This window comes from Panicum virgatum, chromosome 8K (genome assembly GCF_016808335.1).
Source record: "Panicum virgatum strain AP13 chromosome 8K, P.virgatum_v5, whole genome shotgun sequence".
Taxonomy (NCBI): Eukaryota; Viridiplantae; Streptophyta; class Magnoliopsida; order Poales; family Poaceae; genus Panicum; species Panicum virgatum.
In genome coordinates, this window is record NC_053143.1 from 4,654,071 (window position 1) to 4,679,399 (window position 25,329).

General features: G+C 48.4%; 1 protein-coding gene across 1 annotated transcript; it reads right to left on the reverse strand.

Moving 5' to 3' along the window:
• Nucleotides 1-9,813: 9,813 nt before the first annotated feature.
• LOC120643644 lies at nt 9,814-24,572 on the reverse strand. The gene is made up of 15 exons (XM_039920063.1): nt 24,238-24,572; nt 22,864-23,266; nt 22,599-22,776; nt 22,380-22,519; nt 20,514-21,378; nt 13,470-13,570; nt 13,148-13,292; nt 13,003-13,071; nt 12,835-12,880; nt 12,308-12,744; nt 12,144-12,223; nt 11,557-11,692; nt 11,023-11,203; nt 10,512-10,594; nt 9,814-10,427 (listed from the first exon to the last, which is right to left on the reverse strand). The coding sequence occupies exons 1-15, from the start codon at nt 24,338-24,340 to the stop codon at nt 10,287-10,289; spliced, it is 3,108 nt and encodes a 1,035-aa protein (XP_039775997.1). The 5' UTR covers nt 24,341-24,572; the 3' UTR covers nt 9,814-10,286.
• Between the last annotated feature and the right edge of the window lie 757 nt (nt 24,573-25,329).

A 25,329-nucleotide genomic window follows, 5' to 3' on the forward strand; every position in this document is an offset into this window, starting at 1 on the left:
GAGTGGAAGGTGGTGGAGCGAGACCCCTAGACTAGGATTTTGGTGAGTTGCACACTTGTGGGCGAGGTGTGCAGCTCCTCTGTCTGTTCAGACCGGTCTGACCGGTCGGTGTGACCGGTCTGACTGGTCGCTACGTGGAGAGTCTCATGCAGACCGGTCTGACCGGTTGGACGAACCGGTCTGACCGGTGGTGTAAAGGCAGGGTAGTTGGTAATGGTGTAGTGTAGTTCTTTTCCCGTTGTTTAAACTATGGGTTTTATAGTTGTAAAACTTGTATTTTATGTGTGTCTTTGGACCAGATTGTAAAGCTTTTGTATCTAAACTTGGTTTGTAAAAAATTATGTTTTATTCTTTTTGTCGCTGTTGTATTTTCAAGTATTTGTCGTGCTTGTACCATCTGCTCCCACCTTCGCGTGTGTCTACCGGTGTTGTTTCGATCGGGCCGTGGGTTGAGAAAGGATCGCTAAATTAAATCATTAAACTAATGCGCGCTTAATTTAGAGTTTTAATTTGACGGTTCCGTCACATCAATGCAAGTACAGCTTAACAATCACCACTACACATATTTTTTTTCATCATAAATATTTATGTGGGGCCAGCTTATTTTATTTCCCTTGGAATATATGCAGTTATCCCACTCTGTGATGATTTTGTCGCAGACTTTCTAAAGACATTTGTTGCTCTTTAAGCATGTTTAGTTGTAGCAGTAGAGAGATGGTATGTAACAAAGCTTTAAGATGTAAAAGATCAAGAATTGGGGAATCAAAGAGAAGTGGGCCATCTACACCATAAAATGCGTGAATTGGGTGCGGCATTATCACTTTGCTTGGTGCATACTCCGCAATCCGCAGAGTCTCATTTGCCGATATTTATCGGTTGTCTCGAGTTCCAGCCACATAACCCTGATCCCTATTCCATTCCTTTTCCACCCCCAACATGGTGAAGCCTCCCGCTCATCGTCCCTTTTCCCCATCTTTCCCATGCACGCTTTTTATCGTTTTGTAATCTTGCTGCGAGATGCATTCTCTCTATTGACCTCCAGACGTCTCTGTCGGTTTTGCTGGCAATTTGGTGCGGTTGTCGCAACACAAATAACACTAAAAGAAATACATATATTTCTCTGTATTTTTCGAGTGTGCAAATTAGCGACCCTTAGCGGCAACTCCAACTCTATATATTTAGTTCAAATATTTGTACTGCTTTCTGAAAATAGAATCTTACTTTAAAGAAGTAGTACAAATAGTTGAATTAAAAAAGTTAGAGCTGTATCTAAAATTTACACCCCTAATATTCTACGTCAGAGCTTACCCAATTTTGTTTTCTTGAACTATCCTATGCATCATGTACCTTAATTTTCGAAAAGAAAAGCGTGATTACCTTGAAAAAAAATGTGTTTATGCAAACAAGATATGATACAGTAGCGAAATTTAATGGTACTCCTGCTGTACCAATTAAGAGAAATGCGAACACAATTAAATGTTTTTTAAAGCACCTAGGAGCACTGGGGAAGGAATTATATAAAAATTCAATTGAGCATCCACGCTGACCACGCACTCAACACAAATGAGCTGCCAGAAAGTCTAAGGACGCGCCTGCCGAAACTTACACAGGCACCGCCAGAGCTACCACCCAGCACTCAGCTCGTTCGCCGCAATTAAACGTGAACGAACGAGAAAACGAAACCAAAAGAAAAAAAATCTTCCATCCCCGGCGCGCCGCCGCATGGGGTGGCAACGGTGACACGTCGCCCCAGCCCGCGCCGCACCTGCCCTTCATCCTCTCGGGCTCGCTGGCATCCGGGCCCCGCCTGTCCTCGATCCCACCCGTCATAGCCGCCGGCACCTGCCCGGGTCGCTTTTGGTGGTGGGCTTCCCCACGTGGCAACCAACCACCCTGACGGAGCCCCGCGCACGCGCCCGCTGGGCCGGGCCCCACCCATTTTACGCCGTTCACACCGCGCGCTAGCGGGGACACGTGTCGAGGACACCGCGCGCCAGGGCCAGAGCAGGGCCTGGTTCGGCGCGGCCGCAGAGGATCCCGAGGGATTCGGTGGGGTGGGGGCGGGGCGCCGGCGGTGGGCCCGCGCGTCGCTGTCGTGGGCCCCCGCGGCCGACGGGGGAAGCGGAAAAGGTCAAGCGCGCGGCCAACCGGGGTGGTCGGCAGCTCGGCGCGCGCGTCGCTGTCCTGGTGGGGCCCACGGGCCAGTTTCCCCGCTGCCTGGCCCACCTTCAAGGAATATGAGCGGGGCCCACGGGGGAACCGGCCGCGTGGCGCTTGTCGCTCGTGCGGCGGCCCCCGCCGGCGTGGAGTGGGAGGACCGGAGGAGGGTGGAGCCGCGCACGCACGCTCGCCGGCCGGAGCGCGGGCGCGGTGGCGTGTCGGCAGGTGAGGGGGGGCGCGGGGGCCGCCATTGTCGGGGGCTCGTCGTCCTCCTCCGGTCCGATGATCCCACGGCTAGCTCCTCCGTCCTTCCCCTTCCGCTGATCCGCACAGTCCGGCGATGGAGATCGATCGGCGTCAGCTAGGGAGGCTCGACGTCCAATAATGGAGGGAGGGGTTATCGGAGGAGTTATTGATCCGTCCGGGCGGGCACGCGTGCAGGATCAGGATGTGAGAGCAGTTCTTCCCGGACCCGGCGCGCGCGCCTTGGGCAAGGACGCCATGAGATCTTGTCGCCGGTGGCCCCACGGCGGTTTCTAGCTCGTCGGAAGGGAATTGGACATTTATTTAGCGCCGGTGGGAGGTCGCTGGGTTTGCATCCGTCTGCATCGCCGGAGCTCTGATCATTCCCAACTAGCTACAGGACTGAACTAGTTTTAATTAATTTGCTGCCAAACAGTTATCTCAACATCACGGTAATTAAAACCCCGCTCAAAAAGAAAAAAAATAAAGCCATCATGGTAAAAACCAATTGAAAGGAGAGCAAAGACGAGCGAGCGAGAGACGTGGACACACGATGCAGCGGCGGAGCCACCAGTATGGCGAGCCGTAGCGGCGCCATGACCTGTAAAAATCAGTATACATACTCTTACCCTGAATACCTTGACATTTCCCAACTAGAGGGTAATTGCACTAGTTTAACTGCTAAACGGTTATCTCAACATCATGGTAATTAAAACACATGGGCGCGTGCGTGATGGTGTTGCTTGATGGATGAACACCAGCTGAGAGACATTAGCAAAACACAGTGCGGCTTGCCTCGATCAGATGACAAGTGCGGCCGATCGAGCGTTCGATACGCATGCATGGTGCGTGCACAGGCCACTGCAGGGGGCCAATGATTCATTCCAGCAGTCTTTGTTAAAACCAAAGTTGAAAGAGGAACATTAACAACGCTAGTAGTGTAGTCCCCTGTCTCCTGCTACCCCTATGCTTTTTCATCTCTCTCTCTCTCTCTCTCGCTCGCCTGGACCTCTTCCTACTCCCTTGCACACGTCGCGCTCCGTGGCTTGCTGCACCACCCAAGGAGAAAAAAGCCAGCGGTGCTTTCCCGGCCGGGCAATTTTTCTACCGGCGAGCTTGCCGTTTCGGAAGCTCGTTGCCGCCTGATGGATGATGCCGCAAGCGGCGATCGCGATCAGCTTGAATAATTTTCTCAAATCGAGAAACCGCGTACGAATGCTGATCCGTTACATCGTGTTCTTCTGACGACTAATAGTAGTTTTTTTTTTCTTTTCAGAACCACTCGTTGCATGTGTTTTTTCATCTACCGCAGCGATTTCGACAAATCCAAAGAAGGAACATCATTTATAACCACAACCGTCACGCGGCGGCCGGGTTCTTTTCTCGAACACGCAGCAGAGCTGCCCGCCATTGCATTAGACCGGAAATCGGGGTGGGTGGCGGGCAATGACTCATGACATGATCTCTCGCAGCAAACCACATGATGCGTCCAACGCACAACAGCAACTACACACACCTGCTGATGCGTCCACTGACATGACAATGCAAACCCGGCCCTTGCATCGCGCTGAAAGTGCATCCACGCATTGATCGTTCGGCGCACCTAGCTAGCGGCGGGGCGGCGGCTACCTCTGCATCTACTGTAGCTTGGAGGTTATGATGGTGATCAACGGGAACGATGGAGCCGTGAGTCCCATCGGCAGATCTCGCTGCCGGGTCAGTTGCCGAGTGAAATCTACCTGGATGTGACGAGCGAGGGATCGTCGCAGTTTTTTTTTTCACCTGATGCCCGAACGAATGCGTAAAGCAGCGAGAGACATGATGCCAGACAGGGACAAGAAAGGTGTCAGGGATAAGTTTATGCGGGTCTTTCGTGTCCCCGGCGACGACTGATGGACCATGCATGATAGTCGCCGCCTTACTTTTCGGTGTCGATCTTGCGGCGCCACACGCCTTACTAAGACGGCAGTTTTTCCATATGATTTCTTCTTTATGTATATTATTAACCAGCAGGGTCTTGATTCAGAACAAATTGTCATATCCCGACAAAAAAAGAACAAATTGTCATACGTGCACTTCTTTGCTATGACTTTTAGTGAACATATAAAAATGACTTCAAATTTATCAACACTAGCCTATCAACCTGCTGTGCCGCACAAACTAATTAGAATTAATATAAAAATAAATCTTATAGCTAATAATTATAATTATTTATCTCACACCCTCTTTCATCTATTAAATATTCTAACACTTTCTCTGAAATATATATTTATCATTATCTAGTTGCAATAGATTGCATTTTGCATCTCACCTCCATGTGTGTTTGATATATATTTAATTGAACCATTTGTTTATAAATTGGTATTCTTATCTCTTCCATCATACATAAATACATGGTGACACATATCGTGTGTAGTATTTTTAGATAAACAATAACATAAATAATATATTAATAATGATAGAAATAGTAATTTAGAATTTTATATTGGTGCACTTTAATATTTTATTATAATTATATAATTTAGATTCAGATTTAGGGGTTACTTCAACAAAAAAATGATACAATTGGCTAATTTATATGAAAATTTAGGGGGTCATTTGCATTATTTTTATAATAGCAAATGTGAGTAATTTACATGAAGATTAGGGGGTTACTTTAGATGTTTTTATAACGTCAGAGGTGGGTAATTGAGACATATATTTAGGGGCTACTTTAGTCTATTTTCATAATGGCAGATGTGGGTAATTTAATAGAAAAGGTAACAGATTCAATGACTATTATGATTAGAGTTGTCAGATTGATGGCTGAATGTTTCTAATTTTTGTGAGAATTTCCAGGATTTCTCTTTTTTCAGTGTCCACCTAGGATTTTTATCTATGTGCATGATTAGTGATACTTTTTAATTTAATTTTATGTACTAGATGTTTGCGCATAGCACCGAACTGCTTCGATTGTTAAAAAATTTCTCGCCTATTAGTTTTCGGTTAGACTATATCTAAATCTTGTGCCTTGAGAACATTGTTTGTTTTGATCCGAAACATTTGAAACACGAGCTCACTGAAGAATCAAAGTAAAGCGCAAATTGAAGCCGCCCTTTGCCTTGTGAGTAAGAGAGAATACTGTTGATGGTTGATGTGTTGTGTCCTCTAGTAGTTGTGTTTCTTTGTTTTTTTTTTTTGTTACGATAAGCTGCAGTCGAGACTTTGAAAGACACATCTCCCAGCCCCAGCTAAATAACAAGCGTTTTGAATCGTTGGGGCCGGGACACTAACCAGTGCCCCATATATCGGCACGCTGTGTACATCATGCATGCAGAGGAGATTTGAGGCGATCCTAAGTCCGTGTCCAAACAGGTATAGGACAGGGACCTTTAGCGCTCTAACTAGGCTAAGGTTATCTGGTTGGGTCAAGAAGACCAGAGAGAGAGAGAGAGACGTCCCGATCTTGGTCTTCATCACGGCAGGCGCAGCCTTGTAGGACAAGGGCACGTACTTATTTACTCAAATAAATTAAAGGGCCCTACACGAGACTGGACTGGATAACTGGTCAACTAAGGCACATTTCAACTATGCAGGGGTTGATGATCACCATTGTCCACGAGGAGCAGTTCAAGGTGGACGCAAATTAAAAGATCTTTCTTGAGGTCCATCATAAATAATTCTCCTTATCTTAAGTTTTTCATCATCATCATCAATATTAATTCATCACCATGCCCTTGTAGCTAGAGAAATCCACTAGTACAATAGGTCTCTGATGTCTCACCATTTCACTTTAACTAGCGATGCTTCTCCCATAATAATAGCGATTTTACAGAATTCTACTCAGCGAAATCGTACAAAATGGCAACCAGAAAAACACAAACAACAAACAAACAACAACAAAAAAACTGTATATATAATGGGCCGCAGCGTGTGGATTTAATTTTATTATTAAACTTTTATATTACATCACGACATATATAGTGAGCAATAATAATGCGACACGCGCCTGCGTCCCCACATGCGCAATAATCCCGGCTATTGATCCGAGCATCATACATAAAGCCTAAAAGACCAATAATATAAAGAGAAAAAGAGAGAAAAAAAGATCAAGTGGATGCACAGCAATAGTGCACTATAAACTAGCTAGTAGCCGATCGATCATGCATATGCATCCAGTGATTGGCTAGCTGATCCGTCGACGTGACTGCTGCACGTCTCTGAATCCTGAACCATTCGGCCGGTCAGACATTTGTCATACACTACCCTATTATAAGAGATCAATTAGGAGTTCTAATTAATTATTTAGAGCGATGTTCTTGAATTAATAAACAAGTGGTGTTGTATAAAAAAATTGTTGGAGCTGATCGAGGACACGCGGACGGGTTTTGTCATGTCAAGCGTGTGTCGCCCGGGACGGGATTGGATCTCCGTCCATATCTAGTACAAATGTGGGGATCAAAGGTCTCTTCTATAGTATTGTACTCGATCGATCATAGGCCGTTCGTTAGTTAAGCTAGCTAGAGTGCCCTTGGCACGATCATCTCTTGATCGGGCAGCCACTTTTCATTCTGCGCGTTGGGATCGATCGATCGGAAGCAGAGCAGTGAAGCGACGGGCCACTCACTCGGAATGACACTAGTTCTCGGGTGGTCCATCGATCCATTGACACGATGTGCAGGCAATGGGGCCGGCGAACCAGCTGATCGTGGGTGCAAAAGGATCGTCATCTATCTGCGGATATGATGCGTAGATTGTTGACGTGAAAACGACACGGATCGATCGGTGCATCGTCATCGATGGACACACTGAAAGTAACAGCAACGAACTATGTGCATGTATTCCGTTAACGCGGGGAATTAGCATGAGCAACTGGCGATAATTAGACGAGCAAAATGCACCGCGGGTTCCTAAACTATTCTCGTATTCTAACTTGTAAAGTGATGGTCATCTAGGTTCTCCAACTTTTCGAGTGGTTCGTTATATTTCACTCGAGTTTCATTAATTTTAAATCTGAAATAATGTGAACGACAAAAAAGCTAAAAAGACATAGATGATTATTTTGAGAGTTTATAGACCTAGACGATAAGGGGGAATGGTGCGATAGACCTAGACCCCCACTTTAATTAAGTTGTAGGGACTAAGGAGCTGCAGTTATAATCTGCTAATCATCATGGCAATTGTCAACAAATTGCGCCTCATCACGCACCAATCAATTGCTCCAAAACGCTGAGCTGACGAGGAAAGATTAACAATTCTTTTACTTCAGCAAAGACATTATTGAAACCTTCATATTGGGGCTCCTGAACAAGCTTCTTCCACGGCAGCATATTCTGGAGAACACGACACACTTGTACAAGGATCTGGCTGTTGCTATTGCACTGTGCCAACACTGTTATCTTTCCACATGTCGGACATTCAAAATTGCACCGCCGGCGGAGGCAGGATTGAGTTCACAGGAGGGGCTCTCCTCCTCTTCTTCCTCCAACCTTTCCTTCCCTCATTCTTCTTCCTCAAATTTATAGGAGGGGCTTAGGGGGGGCTTCATGGGATTTCCAGCGGTAGGAGGGGCTCGAGCCCCTCCAGACCCACTGCTGGATCCGCCGCTGGTCCGCTCGATTGATCAAGTGCATTTAGACCAAAACAAGTCTCCGATAGTCCGATGCCTCTCTCCAAACAACGAACTAGCTGTTGGGTGCCATGACAATGTACAATAATCAAATGGGTATTGCTAGTTTACGGTCAACCGTACGGAAGGCTCCCGTACGGTCGATTTTCCGACAGCATTTTTTTTCCTGTTTTTAGAATTTTTTTGTCGTTTTCTGAGAAAAATAAATTCAGACATTTTTTTATGAGTCAAATAATTTTTCAAGTGAAAAATTGGTGGGTAGAAAAAATTTAAAGAATCAAATTGGTGAGATAAAAAAAATTTACGAGAAAAATTTTGATAGAGAGAAATTTATCAAATGGAAGAAACAAAAAATGTACATCCAAAAAAAACTCGGCTATTATTTTTTTTAAAAAATTGTATGCAAACAACAAAAAAAAATTGGATCTGGGCAGGGGGCGGCGCTGGTGGCGAGCGGCCACGCCTCGCGCCGCCAACCCTGCCGCGGGTCGGGCCGCTGCTCGCGCCGCCGGCCCCGCCGCGCCTCCCGCCCCGGCCCCGCCGCCGGCTCGCCAGTCCCGCCGCGCGGCCTCCCGCCGCCAGCCCGCCGACCCCCCTCTCAGGCCGCATGGAGCAGAAGGAAAGGGGGAGGGGGGCCATGGAGCAGACGAGATCCAAACGGAGGGAGGGGGAAGAACGTGTGCGGTGGAAAGGAGAGGAGGAGCGCGGAGGATAAAGTCCCGTGGGCTTCGCGCACATGGATGGAAAAAAAATCGACCGCTGGAGGGGATATGTTACGGTCGACTGTAAACTCAGCATCCCGTAATCAAATCCCAATCCTCTTGGAACAGCCGGCCAGAGAGCGATAGGGCAACCACCACTTTGATCACATCTTCCATCATTAGGAACTAAGCTCTGCCAAACAGAGACTATCTATCCGATTTTGTACCATCTCGGGCCTGCATGTTAGTGACTGTCGGTGTGGGCGCCATGACAATATACATATAATAATAGAGATGTACCAGTGTACAATGTCACGATAAACATGGATCCCTGTGCCCAAATTCCATTGTGCAACCGATCTTAGCGTGCACCGGCCATGCACGGGAACCTCTTTTGAGTTTTGTTCTCTTTTGATTCCGATCGAATCACTGTCACGCGTGCTTGATCATAGGATTTCATGGACGGCGACTCTAAATCTCAAGCCACTATAGTGCAAACCCCGGGCCTGCATGTCAGTGACTGTCGGTGTCGGTATCGTCGCGGATTTTATCCATATCCACACCCGTGCTCAACGTTTTTTTCCCCACACGACAGACAATAGGCACAATTGGTGTCACCTTTGGCCTCTGTTCCACATTGAGGACGACATCCGTGGGGCGTAGCTAGGGCCTTTGCTTGGGTTGGGGGACCTCCCTAAGTAGACGGCATGGAAAAAAGTAGCATGCTAGATGCTTACGATCTACCCACACAAGGCCAAAACATTTGCACGCCAAGTGTTGTGCTGAAATTCTTGCAAGTGCACTCACATGTGGTTTTCTTTCACGCGAGATCATCGGCGGCGCAGTGTGCAAGGATCAACTGGCCCTGTCTGCACTTTGCTATCTGTCACGAGTGGTCACCACGTCCATCCCAAAGTCCTCCAAGTCAATTAACCGATGACAGGAAGATCAAGGAAGAAACAAACCCAAGATTACGACGGTTCATGTCTTGCGTCTAGCTGTACCTCTCCATTCTCCAGGATCATGCCAAAGTTTTGCCTGTTAAGAGTCAGCCAACAACGACTGCAGCTGGAGACATGAGAAAGAGCACATTGAGATGGATATGATCAGGACATCACGGAAGCATGCCTTGCCCAGAGAATATCTGTACAGCTTGAATGGTCTGATTTCCTCAGCAAAACAACGCGCAGGACACCACCTATACACTTCAATCTCCGGAACTTTACAACCCTCAGCCTAGGAGAGCAAAATGGTAGCTTAAAATGTTAGGTAAAACAAAGAATTAAAAGAATGATACGATACATTCAACACCTACAAGATCTCACTATAAGTTGTTCGGGTTTACTACATCAGGGGGCGCTAATTTACACAGCTGCTGATTTACATCTGTACATACCATTGTGGGGGTATACTAGGTTTGGTTAAGGAACAAGTGCTTCCTTGATCCAACTTTGGGCCGTCGAAATGCATTTGCCAACCATCTGTGTTTCAGATTCAGGACCCAACTGCAGAGCAAAGGAAGCAGGTTGAAAATGGTACGCGTCTCTTTCAAGGAGACAGTCTCTTGGGTCGGCTCAGAGATGGTATGTGAATGAGGCTTGCTCCTTGCGGCCCTTCTCATGGATGTCGTCGATTAGCTGACGGAGCTCTGGGAAGATTGTCACGATCACCTGTTCTAACATTGCGTACGAGAGCTGCTTAACGCAGACATTAGACTGCAACACAGGGTAATGTATAATGTTAATCAGAAGGAAGTCTTGTTGAGACCTTAAGATACTAGGATATTGAGTTTTACTTACTTGGAGGAAGTAGTACATGTCCCTTGCACTACGTCGGTACTGCTTGTACCCAATTATGCTGATTAAGGTAGATGGAGTTCCATCTGAAAGGTCATCGCAAATCATATTAGCATTTTCCTTAGCAAATCATATTAGCTGGATGACATGGTGCTGTAGGCATAAACAGTAGCCTAAATGGTGCATTTCTTGAAATCCACTTAATAAGTGCCTAAACAAAGGAGTAAGTTGTTAACCGGAAGTAAAGAATCTGGAAGAACACAGTAATGATGCTTCCTTTTTTTATTTGTACGAAGTTATCCATTGCAGAGGCAATGAAGACGTCGCCAATGCATCAGATATTCAGAACTATTGCTGCCACACATACTACCTGGGATTTTGCATATTTTTTGCTTGAAAGACACCATATAAATTTGCACACATACATCATCCATCAATCCTTAACTTTTTCAAGAGAAAACATAAACAAAGAAAGAATTTAAAAGAAATGAGCCAAAAAAGGTCAAAGACTGACCTAAAAGAAGTTTCTTAACTTCACTGGCATTTCTAGATGCCTCAAGCTGAAATTCAAATGAGCTTGCACCACTCTTTTTGGCACTCCCAGTCCCAGATGACTGCTTGTCGAATTGACTTGAGCTGCCATTCCCTTTGTAACCATCCAACTTGGTGAAGAATATACCATTAGGCCAAAGGGTCTGTTGAATGACAAATCCATTAGTTGCACAAATAGGGGAGAACGAAGTTTGAGATCCATTACGTATGATTTACAACTAATTCTAACTTGACCTCAGTCCCTGTTGGGCCCCAGCAGAAAGAAATAACCAATCATGGCATAACCTTTGTGGGTAGTACTTCTGTCATATAACCTATGGACCTTAAAGGATCAAGAAATTATTGGACTGCATATATTACAAAGAGCCCCCCCCCCCCCCCCCCCCAACCCCACCGACCCACCCACACCCCAAAAGGCAGTATGAAAGATTGAAATTTCAAAGTGAAATTAGAAAGAGAACCTAAACCTAGTGAAGGAAAAAGATAGTATCCTTACATCTTGAATCCAACGTATTACTTGAACAATGAAATCCTCTCTTCGGAGCCAGTTGATTTGTCTTATAATCCATTCATCGATTGCATCTTCCATGACCAACTGCAAAATTTGTTTCGATATCCAAAGAACTTGTCTCCTGCAGATGCCATACATATTAATCATGTCCTGCTATAGAAAGGTGGAAACAACTGGGTTGCAAAAGAATGTTTAAATTGTGCTACCAAAACATGGATGGTGAAAATGTTTAAAATTGGTCTCACAGGGCTATGATCAGCAGAAAAAGATACCGACATCAAACAATGAATCTTTGTCCAAATTTGAGAAAATCCAAACAAGTTATAAATGCGAATGGCATAATTGAAGCGACACCTCATCCATATCTCAGTATCATGTAAACAAACATCAGAAATTGTAGTGCCAAAATACATCAAGTGACAACCATACTGATATCTAGTAACCAGTCCAATCAGATTAATGAAATGACTTTGGGTCATTTACTTCAGTTGTTGTTATGTAACAGTACTCCAAAACTAGAAAGCAGATTCTGAGGAACAAATTAGATAAGGTTCATGATAAAAGGAACTAACCGTATCCATCCCCGTCGCTTTAGCTGGAATACATTCTCGACCAGGTTCAATAAAGGCACGCTAACATTTGTTGGCATCCACTGTCAAATAAAATAGAAGGTTTATTAACAAAAGCTGCCTGTCGTCTGAATCAAATAAAATATATAGTAGTAGCTGGGGTGTACCTCAGGAGGAATTCCTGTTGGATCCTCGAATGTATTCGGAGATGACATGTTTGAAGAATCAGAATATGCCCTCACAGGTTTTTGTATTTGTTCGCTCACTTGTGATGAATCAAAACTGGCATATGTTTTGATGTGCTTAATATCATTTGAAGTATGTCCTTTATTATTCACCTCATTGTCTGAGTGGCATCCACTATTTACAGATGAGGTGAGATCTTCGTAGTTACTATCACCATCAGAAAGGCTATGAACCCTTTCCAAGTTTCTATGATGCACGTTGTGGTTATCTGTCTCTTCTTGGTTCCAAGGCAGAGACATTCTATTATCTATGAATTCTGCAGTTGCACTAGAAGGTGATGTGCCAACCGCCCGTTTCAAACCATCTGAAACTCCTTTAAATTGTCGAACAATGTCATCCATTGCATCATCAACATTAACTGTTGCAGAACAAATAAAATATCTTTAAGAAAAGAACAGAAAGCTCATAAATTTTAAGTGGAAACAAAGAAGTGCAGGATAAAGCATACCAGCCAAAGTTTTCATAACAGAGGTGGACTTTCCTGCAGAGTAATTCTACAAAAATGCAAAAGAAATAAACTGCTAAGAACCTCAATAAAGTTTTGAAAGAAGATATGCACATTCTTTTGTTATTAACGACAACACTTGTAAGGATTTGGTTGGTGTAAACTACACACCTTTGAGGATGCACTAAGAAAATCCATAACTTCATGCTGCTCTGCAATATTAGCTATAGACAAGAGATCCTATCGAACACAACATGAATATTGTCAACATATCTGAAGTAAAATATGAGGAAATATGCTAGAAAACAAATCATACTTGAAGATACTTGTCCAGGAGAATGCATCGTTGGTGCACAAGGTAATCATCAACACTAGATGAAAGAAAACTCTTTGGAGGTAGATGCAATGAATAATTAGGTATCTCCTTCAGCTGTCGATGAAGACGTTCAAAATTTCGGTATCTACAAACAGAAGCTATAGGTGAGCAACTCAGCATCATACATCATACTCTTTAGGAGCTGCAATTACAACAACAACAACAACAACAACAACAACAACAACAACAACAACAACAACAACAACAACATGGCCTTTAGGAGCTGCAATTAATTTACAAAATACACAAAGTAAAATCATGCCTTCTTTTCACAAACCAGGTCTTGTTATCTGCATCAGTCACAGCAATAGAATAAACTGCAAAAGATTTTGAACCTAGTTTCTCGAAATATGCACCAACAACCTGCAAATAAGAATGGCACAACCAGACGAATCACATCAGCTGTTGAGAAATGATATCAATGCATATTGCATCAAGAGCAAGAGGACCGAAGGTCTTAAAATTGTTAGACCTGAGCAATCATGCAGAAATGGAATGCATTGTAGAAATTAGTTCTGATCATTAAGAACTGAAGGACTGCATACAAATTAAGCCAAAAAATATAGTATAGACTTGACAGTTCTCATCGTAAACCCAGTACTAAAACTTTTGTTTTTCTCGAACGACGCAGGAGAACTGCGTGCCATTTCATTTAAGAGAGAAAAGAAAGTACAGAGGTTAGAGAACCTCAGCACACACCACAAACCCACTCAAAGCAACCCCATGAAACTAAGACGCGCCATACCTCTTACAAACGAACAAAACCAGACCTCCAATAATGCCCATATGCTATCCAACAGTGCCAAACAGGATTAAAAAGAAGCATGGTGCCCATAGCAAAAATTACTTATGGAATGATGAAAATGGGAAAACATACGGGATAGTGATATAAGGAAAGCAACCAATGAGGCGATGATTGATTTCTTGAGTATAAAGGCACAACTTGAGAGCAAGAGAAATTCAAACCACGTACCCATAAATGTTTAAATCACCAGGTACAAAGAAAATAACAAAACAATAACATGCAAAACTGTAGAAGAGAATAATGAGATGTATTCCTCCAAACCCTAGAAAGGTGGGATATATAGTTTCTATACATGGGCCTCTAAATGGGCCTCTATACATGGGCTCAATATACACCAACATCCCCCCGCAGTCAGAACTACCGGCGCAGCGGTGTTCAAGACTGGACAACAAGAAAGTACAAAGGGCAAATATCTCCCTCCCCCCGTAACCACAACTATCCACTGGCTACGTTGAGGCTGGAGCGAAACTCCAAAAACGTCGAGGAGGGAAGGCCCTTGGTGAAGATAGCGGCAAACTCGGAGGTGGTCGGGACATGGAGAACCCGAACATCGCCGACGGCGACCCTGTCGCGCACGAAGTGCAAGTCGATCTCCACATGCTTCGTCTGCTGATGCTAGACAAGGTTAGTGGAGAGATACACGGCGCTGACGTTGTCGCAGTAAACGAGCGTGCTCTTGGCGAGCGGACTGTAGAGCTCCGCCAAGAGCTGTCGGAGCCAGGACGCCTCCGCCACGCCGTTAGCGACCGCCCGGTATTCCACCTCAGCACTGGAGCGGGAGACAACTGGCTGCCGCTTGGACGACCGAAGACGGCGTAGCCGGAAGTGAAGCGGCGAGTGTCCGGGCAGCTAGCCCAGTCAGCGTCGGTGTAGACCACCAGCTCAGAGGTGGGAGAGCGGTGAAGAACCAAGCCGAAACCAACAGTGCCACGGACGTAGCGGAGGAAATGCTTCAGTGCAGCAAGGTGAGACTCCCGGGGATCATGCATGTGAAGACAGACCTGCTGAACGGCATAGGTGAGATCCGGCCTGGTGAAAGTGAGGTACTGTAAGGCACCGGCGAGGCTCCGGTAGGCAGTAGGATCAGCAACGGGATCACCCAAATCAGCAGACAGCTTCGCCTGAGTATCGAAAGGAGTAGAGCATGGCTTGCAATCGGTCATCCCAGCCCACTCCAGAATGTCGAGTGCATACTGCCGCTGGTGAAGGAACAGGCCAGAAGGACGAGTCTCAACAGTAACACCCAGGAAGTGGTGGAGCTGACCAAGATCCTTCATAGCAAACTCCTGCTGCAGAGAGGAGATAATGCGCTCAAGCAGCTGCTGACTGGAGGCGGTGAGCACAATATCATCAACGTAGAGTAGCAGGTAGGCAGTCTCATCCTCACGGTGGTAGATGAACAGAGAAGTGTCAGCCTGGCCTCGGTGAATCCCAAAATCAGCAAGAACGTGGCGAACCGAGAGTATCAAGCTCGAGGAGCCTGCTTCAGACCATAGAGGGACTTGTTGAGCCGGCAGACCATATCCGGACGACTCGAGTCCACAAATTCCGCTGGCTGACTGCAGTAGACTGTCTCTGACAGAGTGCCATGGAGAAAGACATTCTTCACATCCAGCTGATGCACAGGCCAGGAGCGAGAGAGTGCGAGCGAGAGGACCGTGCGCACAGTAGCAGGCTTCACCACTGGACTGAAGGTCTCATCATAGTCCACACCAGGCCGCTAAGTGAAACCCCGGAGAACCCAGCGAGCCTTGTAGCGCTCTAGTGTGCCATCAGCTCGACGCTTATGCGTCCAGATCCACTTGCCAGTGACCACATTGCAACCAGACGGACGCGACACGAGGTCCCACGTCTGGTTGGCAAGGAGAGCCGCGTACTCCTCTTCCATCGCACTACGCCAGTGAGGATCCGCCAGTGAGGATCCGCCGGGGTGTCGCGGACAGAGTATGGTACCGGAGAGACCCGCGACTCTCCCTCGGTGGCGGAGAGAGTCGCGGCCTGAGACGCCATCCGCCGAGTCACCATGGGATGAATATGCCGAGGATCCCGATGGATGGCTGGCGGGTGGTACACCGCCGGCTCGGCTCGAGAGCGAGTCGGGGGCGGCGGTGGCGCGGCTCTGGTGTAGGTGGCGGAGGCGACGACTCCGGTGTAGGCGCTGCAGGAGCGGGAGCCGGAGTCGGCGCCGAACGACACCGGTACACCTGCACCGGCTGAGCGTATCGCGCAGGTGCAGGGGAAGGCACCGGGGCCGCGGGTGGCGCAGCACGAGACACCAGGTCCGCGCGCGGCACGACCGGAGTTCTGGGGGCAGCGCGTGGCGCGACAGCGGGCATCGGGGCCGCGCTAGGCATAGCAAGGATCACCGGAAGCGGTGTCGGTGTACCGGGAAAACCTGTAGGAAAAGGACAGACAGGTAAAAGTGGCTGAACCACCGAGTCAGTCGAAAACAAAGACTCCAGCTCGGGGTCAGGAGAAGGTGTGGAGGAGGTGGAGTAGGGGAAATCCGACTCGTCAAACACGACGTGTCGGTAGATCAGGACCAGGCGAGAGGTGAGGTCAAAGCATCGGTACCCCATGTGGTCAGGGTAGTAACCAAGGAATACACAACGAGTCGAGCGGGGCACCAGCTTGTGAGAAGTAGTGGCGGAGATGTTAGGGTAACATGCACACCCGAAGACCCGAAGGTGGTCGTAGCGAGGAGTACCGAAAAGAGTGGTGTGGAGTGGGAGCAGGAGAAGCAGTGGACGGAAGACGGTTAAGCAAATAGGTGGCGGTGTGGAGGCTCTCAGTCCAGAAGCGCGGGGCAGAGGCCTGGATCAGAAGGGTGCGCAGTTAGTCGTGCGAATCATCCGCTCAGCCTTGCCGTTCTGAGGAGAGGTATACGGACAAGACATACGCAGCTGAACACCCCGAGAGAGGAAGAAGGAACAGGAGGTGGAGTTATCGAACTCACGCCCGTTGTCACACTGGACGGCCTTAATGGTGAGGCCGAACTGAGTGGACACCCAGACAAAGAAGTGGAGGAGGGTGGGGAAGGTCTCAGACTTGGCGCACAAAGGAAAAATCCAAGAGTAATGAGAGAAATCATCAACCACCACCAGATAATATTTATAACCAGACATGCTGAGTACGGGAGATATCCACAGGTCACAGTGAAAAAGATCAAAGGCATGCGAAGAAGAAGAAAAAGGAAATCTGACATGACGACCTAACTGGCACGCATGACAAAGGTGCTCAACAGGAGTCCTAGTACATGGAACATCGGTACTACGACTGAGCTGAGCCAAAACGTCGCGGCCGGGGTGACCAAGCCGGCGGTGCCAGGTGGTGGAAGATGGCGTCACGGCAAAAGCAGCAGACGAAGAAGAAGTTGAAGGCGGAGCAGCAGAAGCAGGAAGACGAAGGGTGTAAATGGGCCCCAAGCTGTCACATCCGAGGAGCGGACGCCGGAAAGCCGAATCCTTCGCAGTAAGACCAGAAGAGTCAAATTCGATGGAACAGGAATTGTCAGCAGTAAACTGCGAATGGAAAGAAGGTTGCGAACCATCTTAAAAGTAACAAGAACATTAGGAAGACAAAAAGAGCCAGGAGCAGAACCAACGGCGGTGATAGGAAGTCAAGACCCATCACCAACCATGATGGAAGGACAAGAGGGGTGTGGGGGTCGGACAGAAGAGAGGATACCGGCATCTGGGGTGGTGTGGAAGGAGGCACCCGAGTCGGCGATCCACTCGGTGCTGACCGGCGACGTCAGTCCCATGGTGCAGAAAGATTGCGCCAGAGCGGCCTGGTCCCACCCCCAGGCCGGGACGGCGCGAAGAGGGGAGCAGCACATCGGTGAACATGGCCGCAGGCTGGAGCTGAGGACGAGCCCCCCCGGACCCTGGAACGGCCACATCGAGATGCGCCCTGACCATGGGTTGCTGAAAGATGGCCAGAGCGTACCTCTAGGGGCAGGGGCAGGAGCCGGAGCCGGCGCGCCCCGACGGCCCCCACCGGTACCGGTACCCCCAGAAACAGGGCCACCAGTACCACCACCACCCCGTCCCCCCCCCCCCCCCGACGACGTCCACGGCCCCCCACCTCGGGTCTGCCCGGTGGGAGCAGCGCCAAGGAGGGAGGTGGCAGGAGCGGCGGAGGAAGCCAGTGGAGCAGCAATGAGCGTGGTAGGGGTGGACGGGGACAATCCGGGCGCGAGACACCTGGTGATTTCCTCGAGGGTGAGGTCGTCCCGAACCTGCAGGAAAGAGGGGAAGGGCCTCTGGCGGGTGATCCATGTCTTCAGGTGGTCATAGGTGCTGCTCAGGCCCCGCAGAATATTGAGCACCAAGAACCGATCGGACACCGGACACCCGAGATCGTGAAGAGCATTAGCCATGCCCTTCATCCGCCGGCAGAACTCACCAACGGAGAGGTCCCCCTGCTCGAAGGTGCGGAAGGTGGCGTCGAGTTGGAGAGCGCGGAACTCGGCGTTGCCGAGGAACTGCCCCTCGAGCGCCAACCAGACCTGTCGCGCGGTGCCGCCGTGGGTCCTGACGAGGTCCTGAAGATCTAGGGAGATGGTCCCAAAGATCCAGGACATGGCGACGCTGTCGAGGCGCAGCCACACCACGTCCCGCGCCTCGATCGGCGAGTCGACGAGGACGTGGTCGTCGAGGGCGTAGCGGCGGAGGATGAGGACCTGATCCCGCCAGCGTCCGTAGGAGGACGTAGGGTTGAGGAGGACGGTGACCAGGGCCCGGATGTTCTGAACGCCGGCGGCCTGGAGGTGGAGCTGGGTGACCATGGGGTCGGTCGGGTCGTGCCGAGGTTCAGATCCAGGGGCCGGGGCTTGGTGGGAAGAGGAGGCGCCGTGCTTGGGGATGACGGGCTGCTGGCCAGAGGAGACACGGAGGAAGTGCTCCGCCTCGGCGACCCGAAAAGCGAGGGCGTCGGCCGTGGCGTGCTCGCGCTCCCAAGCGAGGGCAGCCACGCAGACCCGCTCCTGGGCCGCCGAAGCCTCCGACTTGGCGGCGAGGAGGGCCGTGGCGAGAGCGGCGTCGGCCTGCTGGCCACGGAGAGCGGCGGCGGCGAACGGCGCATCCGCGGGCGCCATCCCGAGTCCAGACCACGCGGGCGTGAGTGCGGCCGGCGCAGGGAAGATCTCAGGAAGGGCGGCGTCGGCGGCGGGCTGCTTGCCCGCAGCGACCGCGGTGCGGTGGGCCGCAGCGGCGGCAGGGGGATCGGCGGCCGAATCGGCAGCCGCACCCCCCGCGTCGACGGCGAGGAGGGCCGTGGCGAGAGCGGCGTCGGCCTGCTGGCCACGGAGAGCGGCGGCGGCGAGCGGCGCATCCGCGGGCGCCATCCCGAGTCCAGACCACGCGGGCGTGAGCGCGGCCGGCGCAGGGAAGATCTCAGGAAGGGCGGCGTCGGCGGCGGGCTTCTTGCCCGCAGCGACCGCGGTGCGGTGGGCCGCAGCGGCAGCGGCGGGATCGGCGGTCGGCGCCTGCAGCAGGGGCTGCAGGGCGGCCGGATCGGCAGCCGCACCCCCCGCGCCCGCGGCCGGGGCGCGCTGCAGGGCAGCGGGATCGGCGGCCGGGGCACGCTGCAGGGCGGCGGCAGCGGCGGCCCCCGCACCTGCAGCACCAGCGGCGGCAGCGGGGCCAGGCAGGGGCACCAGGACGGCGGCGTCCGGGGCGGGATCGAAGAGGACGAGCGCGGCAGAGGCGGCGGCGGCCGGGAACCCCCCGCCCGCGGCGGCCCAGGCGGCGCTCGGAGCAGAGGAAGGGAGGGGAGGGAAGGAGGAGAGGGGAAGGGAGGAGGAGGCCGGCGGCGGCTGCTGCTGGCGGCTGAGATGGGAGGGAGAGAAGAGAAAACCCTAGGCTAATAATACCATGTAGGAGAGAATAATGAGATGTATTCCTCCAAACCCTAGAAGGGTGGGATATATAGTTCCTATACATGGGTCTCTAGATGGGCCTCTATACATGGACTCAATATACACCCCAAAAACAAAAAAAAATCAGCAATCAATTTGCGCTGTAATTGCTAAGAACATCTGAAACTTATATCTCACACGATAGCAAGATGTTCCTAATGGAGTAATGTTACTATCCCTATATTTCACCAGAAATTATGGCAAAAATTACTATTTCCGTCCATTGGTGTAGGGCATATTTTTGACCTGAAAAGGTCTTTGGAAGTAGGCACTGACTATCAATTTCTTTTACATATATTTTCAATTGCTACTCAATCAACATCATATTGTCTCCTGAAAAAACATTGAAATACAAAATATTGATACAACTTCTGTACAATATATGCATATAATCTGACTAACTGTTGGTCCAAGATTTGACTTTATAAATCAAAATATGCCTTATTAACTGAGTGAGCAGCAACTTAACCCATATGGATTCATCAAATTTATGCTATTAAACTTAAACCAAGCAACCTGATTACTGTGAATAAGAAAATGATACTGGAATGAGTTCTTGTGATAGAAGCAGGAAAACTTACTCTGCATCTTATCTTTGGAACATGCAACAGTACCTCACCATGAGAGGCAAGACCAGAAACCTTATCATCCTGATTTTTCCTTGCATTTCCACTTTCACTGGAAACCATGGGGTGGTTACTTTTGGCCAAATATCTTTTCTCAATATCAGGAGTACTACTAGACCGCTTTAGTTGCTCTTTTGCAATGTTGCTGGTTTCATGTGTTTTTTCCTTGCTGCTGTAACTAACTTGATTCACCTCTTTTGGTTTCACTTCATTCTTATTTTGTAAAGCAAGAGGATGACTGCCTGTGACAAATGTGGATTGAACATTCCTATTTGTACTATGCATCATGTTCACCATGTATTTATCATCAACAGATGCAATTCTCTCATTGAAGTTAGAGGATAGCTCTTTACCCACTGCCCCAGCACTTGGACTGTTATCTAAACCACCAGAACCTTTCAATCTTGATGAATGGTTTGCTTTAACCATTTTCTTTTGGTAATTTCTTCCTATTGCCCACATGTTCTCAAGATTCTCAGGGGCAAGAACCTCTGATCTTCTTTTAGTAGCTGCATCCAATACCACTGCCCAGTTCGGCTGCCGAGGCTGGATGGCACTGTCATGGTCATCCTGCAACACTTTTGACTTTCCACCTTCAGAAGTAACAAGTGTCCTCATGCCAGAATTATTTCCTGGAACTAAGCCACTTGGTTCTAAAGTCAAATTCCTTGATTCCTTTTGAGAACCTTGCGAACTGCCTTTGTAAGATGGATGATCATGCACTACCGTCACAGTTCCAGTATTAGCCATGTTTGCATTGCCTCCTACATTGCTCGTGTCATTGTTGTTTAGAAGGTAGACAATTAACTCATTCATATAGCTGAAACAAGAACAAACATAAAAGAAAGGGTTGGTACTTACATTTACAGATAATCAACTGATATGCTGCTTTAAGCCAACACATTGCCAGAAGTCCTAGCTAATAAAAACTTACGTCCACTAATTACAGTCAGCAGTGTATGATTACTAAGCAGAGATAAAAAGACACTAAGGGAACTTGAGAAACAAAATGTACAGTTTTCCTTTGAATTATGTCTTGACCCAAAGTGGTGGTCCAGAAGGATACGTTTCGGTATTTAGGATCGGTGCTACAAAAGGATGGCGACATTGATGAAGATGTTAGGCATAGAATTTCAGCTGGCTGGTTGAAATGGCGGCAAGCTTCTGGCATCCTTTGTGACAAGAGGGTGCCACAAAAGCTAAAAGGCAAATTCTATAGGACAGCAATTCGTCCGGCGATGTTATACGGTGCTGAATGTTGGCCTACAAAAAGGCGACATGTGCAACAACTGAGTGTAGCAGAGATGCGGATGTTGCGGTGGTTTTGCGGGCACACAAGGAGGGATAGAGTCCGGAACGAAGTTATTCGGGATAGGGTCGGGGTGGCACCAATTGAGGAGAAACTTACTCAGCATCGGCTGAGATGGTTTGGACATGTCCAACGAAGGCCTCCTGAGGCGCCGGTGCGTAATGGGGTCCTTGAGCTAGTCGATAATGTAAAGAGGGGTAGAGGTAGACCTAAACTGACGTGGGTTGAGTCGGTTAAGAGAGATCTTAAGGATTGGAACATCTCTAAAGAGATAGCTTTGGATAGGAGCGCTTGGAGACTAGCTATTAATGTGCCTGAACCTTGAACTTATTTCTTTCGGGTTTCATCTCTAGCCTACCCCAACTTGCTTGGGAAAAAAGGCTATGTTGTTGTTGTTGTTGTTGTTGTATGTCTTGACCCAAAGTGCACAGCTAGGCAGTACTTAACATTTGAGAACCTGATTTGGAGTGCAAAAATATAAATAAAGTGAAGTATAAGAGTTGAGATCATACATTGGACTTGCAAAGTTCATCACTGGCTGCAAGACAAGGCAGGTCATGAATTCCCTGGAGAAACAGCGAAGTAGTGGACTCTGAGCATCTTGTGGTCTCAAAACTAGAGCCATAATGCCCCCTACAATTTCTTGAAGAACCTAAAAACCATATTAATTAATTGTTGTATTGTTGAATATAGATTACATGAATGATGAATCCTAAATTGCTAGCTCTTACCTTGTACTCGTGCTCTGAAGATAACAGTGCTGGATGAAGTTCCTGTGAAACTATTAGGTGCTGCTTCAGTCTCTCATCTCTTTCCTCGGAAGACAACGTCCTCATAACATCAGCACCAATTAGAATTTGATTCTTCCGAAAAATATCTAAATGCTCACCAATCAAATCAACCATATCCCTGAAAATAGGGGGAAAGGAACACTTTAACAGAGAAACGACTGACTAAATAATGGTGTACTAGGTAAAAAATGAAGTCTTTACTCACCTTGTTAGCAAGTCAACTAGATTCATCTCTTTCACCCTGCCTGATAATTCACCAAGAGCATGAAGTATTAAGCCACGTATCAGTTCTGGGGCCTCTCTGTCAGGAGTAATATCTGAATACCACAAGTCTAAAACAAAGTCCCTCAAAATATTGTCAGTGAAACTTTCAAAAGCAGCCTCAACGGAAGGTGAGCCAACTTTCCTTCTCCATCTTGAAACCGGCAGCACGGTTGAAAGACGATGGTCATTAGCAGATAACTGTTTCTTTGATACTTGAGACAAATATGTATGCTTCCGTGCAGGCTGTTCCCTCCAACGGAACTCCACTTTGAAGGAGAGATATCGGAGAAATGCAAGTATAAGGATTGACATGGGCACATTTGTCCACATCGATTTACTTGTATCTATTAGAAATAAAATGATATGGATCTTAGCATGGACACAGGATCATTTATTGAAGAAAAAGATAAGAAGAAATATACTAATAAGCATAAAAACATAAAGAAACTTCTGCACACAGCGATAATAAGTCAATAAAAGACGAAAGACAAATAATTATAGGCACTTACAGGTGGCCAACACATTCAGAGATTGCAAAGTGAAACAAAGAAAAAGAAAGGAAAGAAGGTCATTCTGATTACAACTAAAACATTGGAGAAAATATATTAACTTTAGCATATAAAAAGTTAGACATGACTCAATACTGACTTATTTCACTTCAGCTTTACCCCTGTGATGCTAAAATAATGTTCATTTTTTTAAGCTACTTTTCCACCAACAACTGGCCAAACACTTTAGAAACGGTTTCACAAGTGGTGGGATCTATTAGTAATTACTTTTGTACAAGTACAACTAACCCAAATTTAAGCTCTCATAAGCATTCCAAGCTAATTCAACAAACTCCTTTACTAATGATCTCCGCTTTAACCCTAGAAAGTAGAAACGAGTAGTAGTAGTGACTAAATTGAATGCAAGCAGTAAAACAGCAACTATCATTAAAAAAAATTGCCTCTTAACAGCCAGAGCAGCTCGCCATTGGATACATTTAGGAGCTGAAAAATGGGGTAGCGACAAGCTCAAGCTGCCCGGCTAACAAAAGGTTCCAGCTTTGTGACGCGATATCCAGGCATCCAGCAGATTCTCTCACGATTCCAGCATCCACAGCAGCCGTTACCCAAAATTTCTTGCAACTACGCCTAGTCCATTACTAATCGCAGCTGCGTTCCGCAGATAATCATGGGACGACAGAGTAACAGCGCCAAGCAAATGAAACCCCTCATCAGGCCGGTGTTGCGGGGACAGAAAAAAAAACGAAACTTCCAGGAAACAGGGAAGCAATCGGGTCCCAAATGAGGGGGGTCAGGGGGGCGCTCACGCGTGAGGAAGTAGGAGACGGCGAAGACGCAGAGCGCCCACCCCACGGTGCGCAGCTTGGCCTCCTCGATCAGATCGTCCACGCTCTCCATCCTCTTCCGCATCTCGGCCCGCGCGCCGCCGGGGCGCGGCCCGAGGGGGGCGGCGGGGGGCTCACTCAGCAGGGACCCAGCTGGGTAGCAGATCCCCCGCAGGGCTCCGCCGCCGCGGGCGCCGTCGCCGGAGAAGAAGGCCGGAGGGCGTGGCAGCGCGGCGGCGAGGTGTCTCGACGGCGATTTTTTTTTCTATTTTTATCTCTCTCTCTCTCTCTCTTTTTGGATTTCCTTTGAATCCGGCAACGTGCCCGAGTCGAACCAGCCTTTGTGCTCTGCGGCGCGGTGTTCCTTCCCAGCGACGAGTCCGTGCGCGGCACGCGGGCGTCTGCCATGTGGGCCCCGCTGAGACGGTGGGTCCCGCTCAGGAGCGTTTGGGACGTCCGATCGGGAAGGGACGGTGGCCGGATGCGGGAGTCCGCGCGGATGCGGGGGACCTGGTTCGCGCGCTGGGAGGTTGTGGGACCCGGCGTCAGTGGGCGTGCTGAGCAGAGTGGCTGGTTCTAACGGTCAATAACGAAATCTTGCAGGTTGCGTGTCGCCGACATGTGGGGCCTGCAGGGATGCTGCAGTCCTTTTTTTTTTGATGATGCTGCAGTCCTAGGAGTCCAGGGCCGATGATTCCGGATAGGCAAACGGAGAGATAGAACGGAGAGGACAGGGACAGCGATGTTGTGGCGTAGATTCACATGAATCCAGAGCAGGAGCGGCCTTTTTTCTTAAAAAAAGAATAGATGAAAGAACATCCTTTGTCTTTCTTTTCTTTTTTTCTTTTCAGAAGCAAAACCAACAAGATCGCCAGAACGAAGTTGGCTACTCATCTTTTGACTTCTGCAGAAACTCAGCTCTTACCTTATAACTTCGGAAGAGCTGCAATTCAAGTTTAGAATAGCGAGACTTGAACTAGCACATACTCCCTCGGGGCAATAATAAACGACGCCGCGGACAAAGAAAACCAGCTAAAATCATCACTCTGTTCTGCTGGCCGTTTCTCCAGCCAA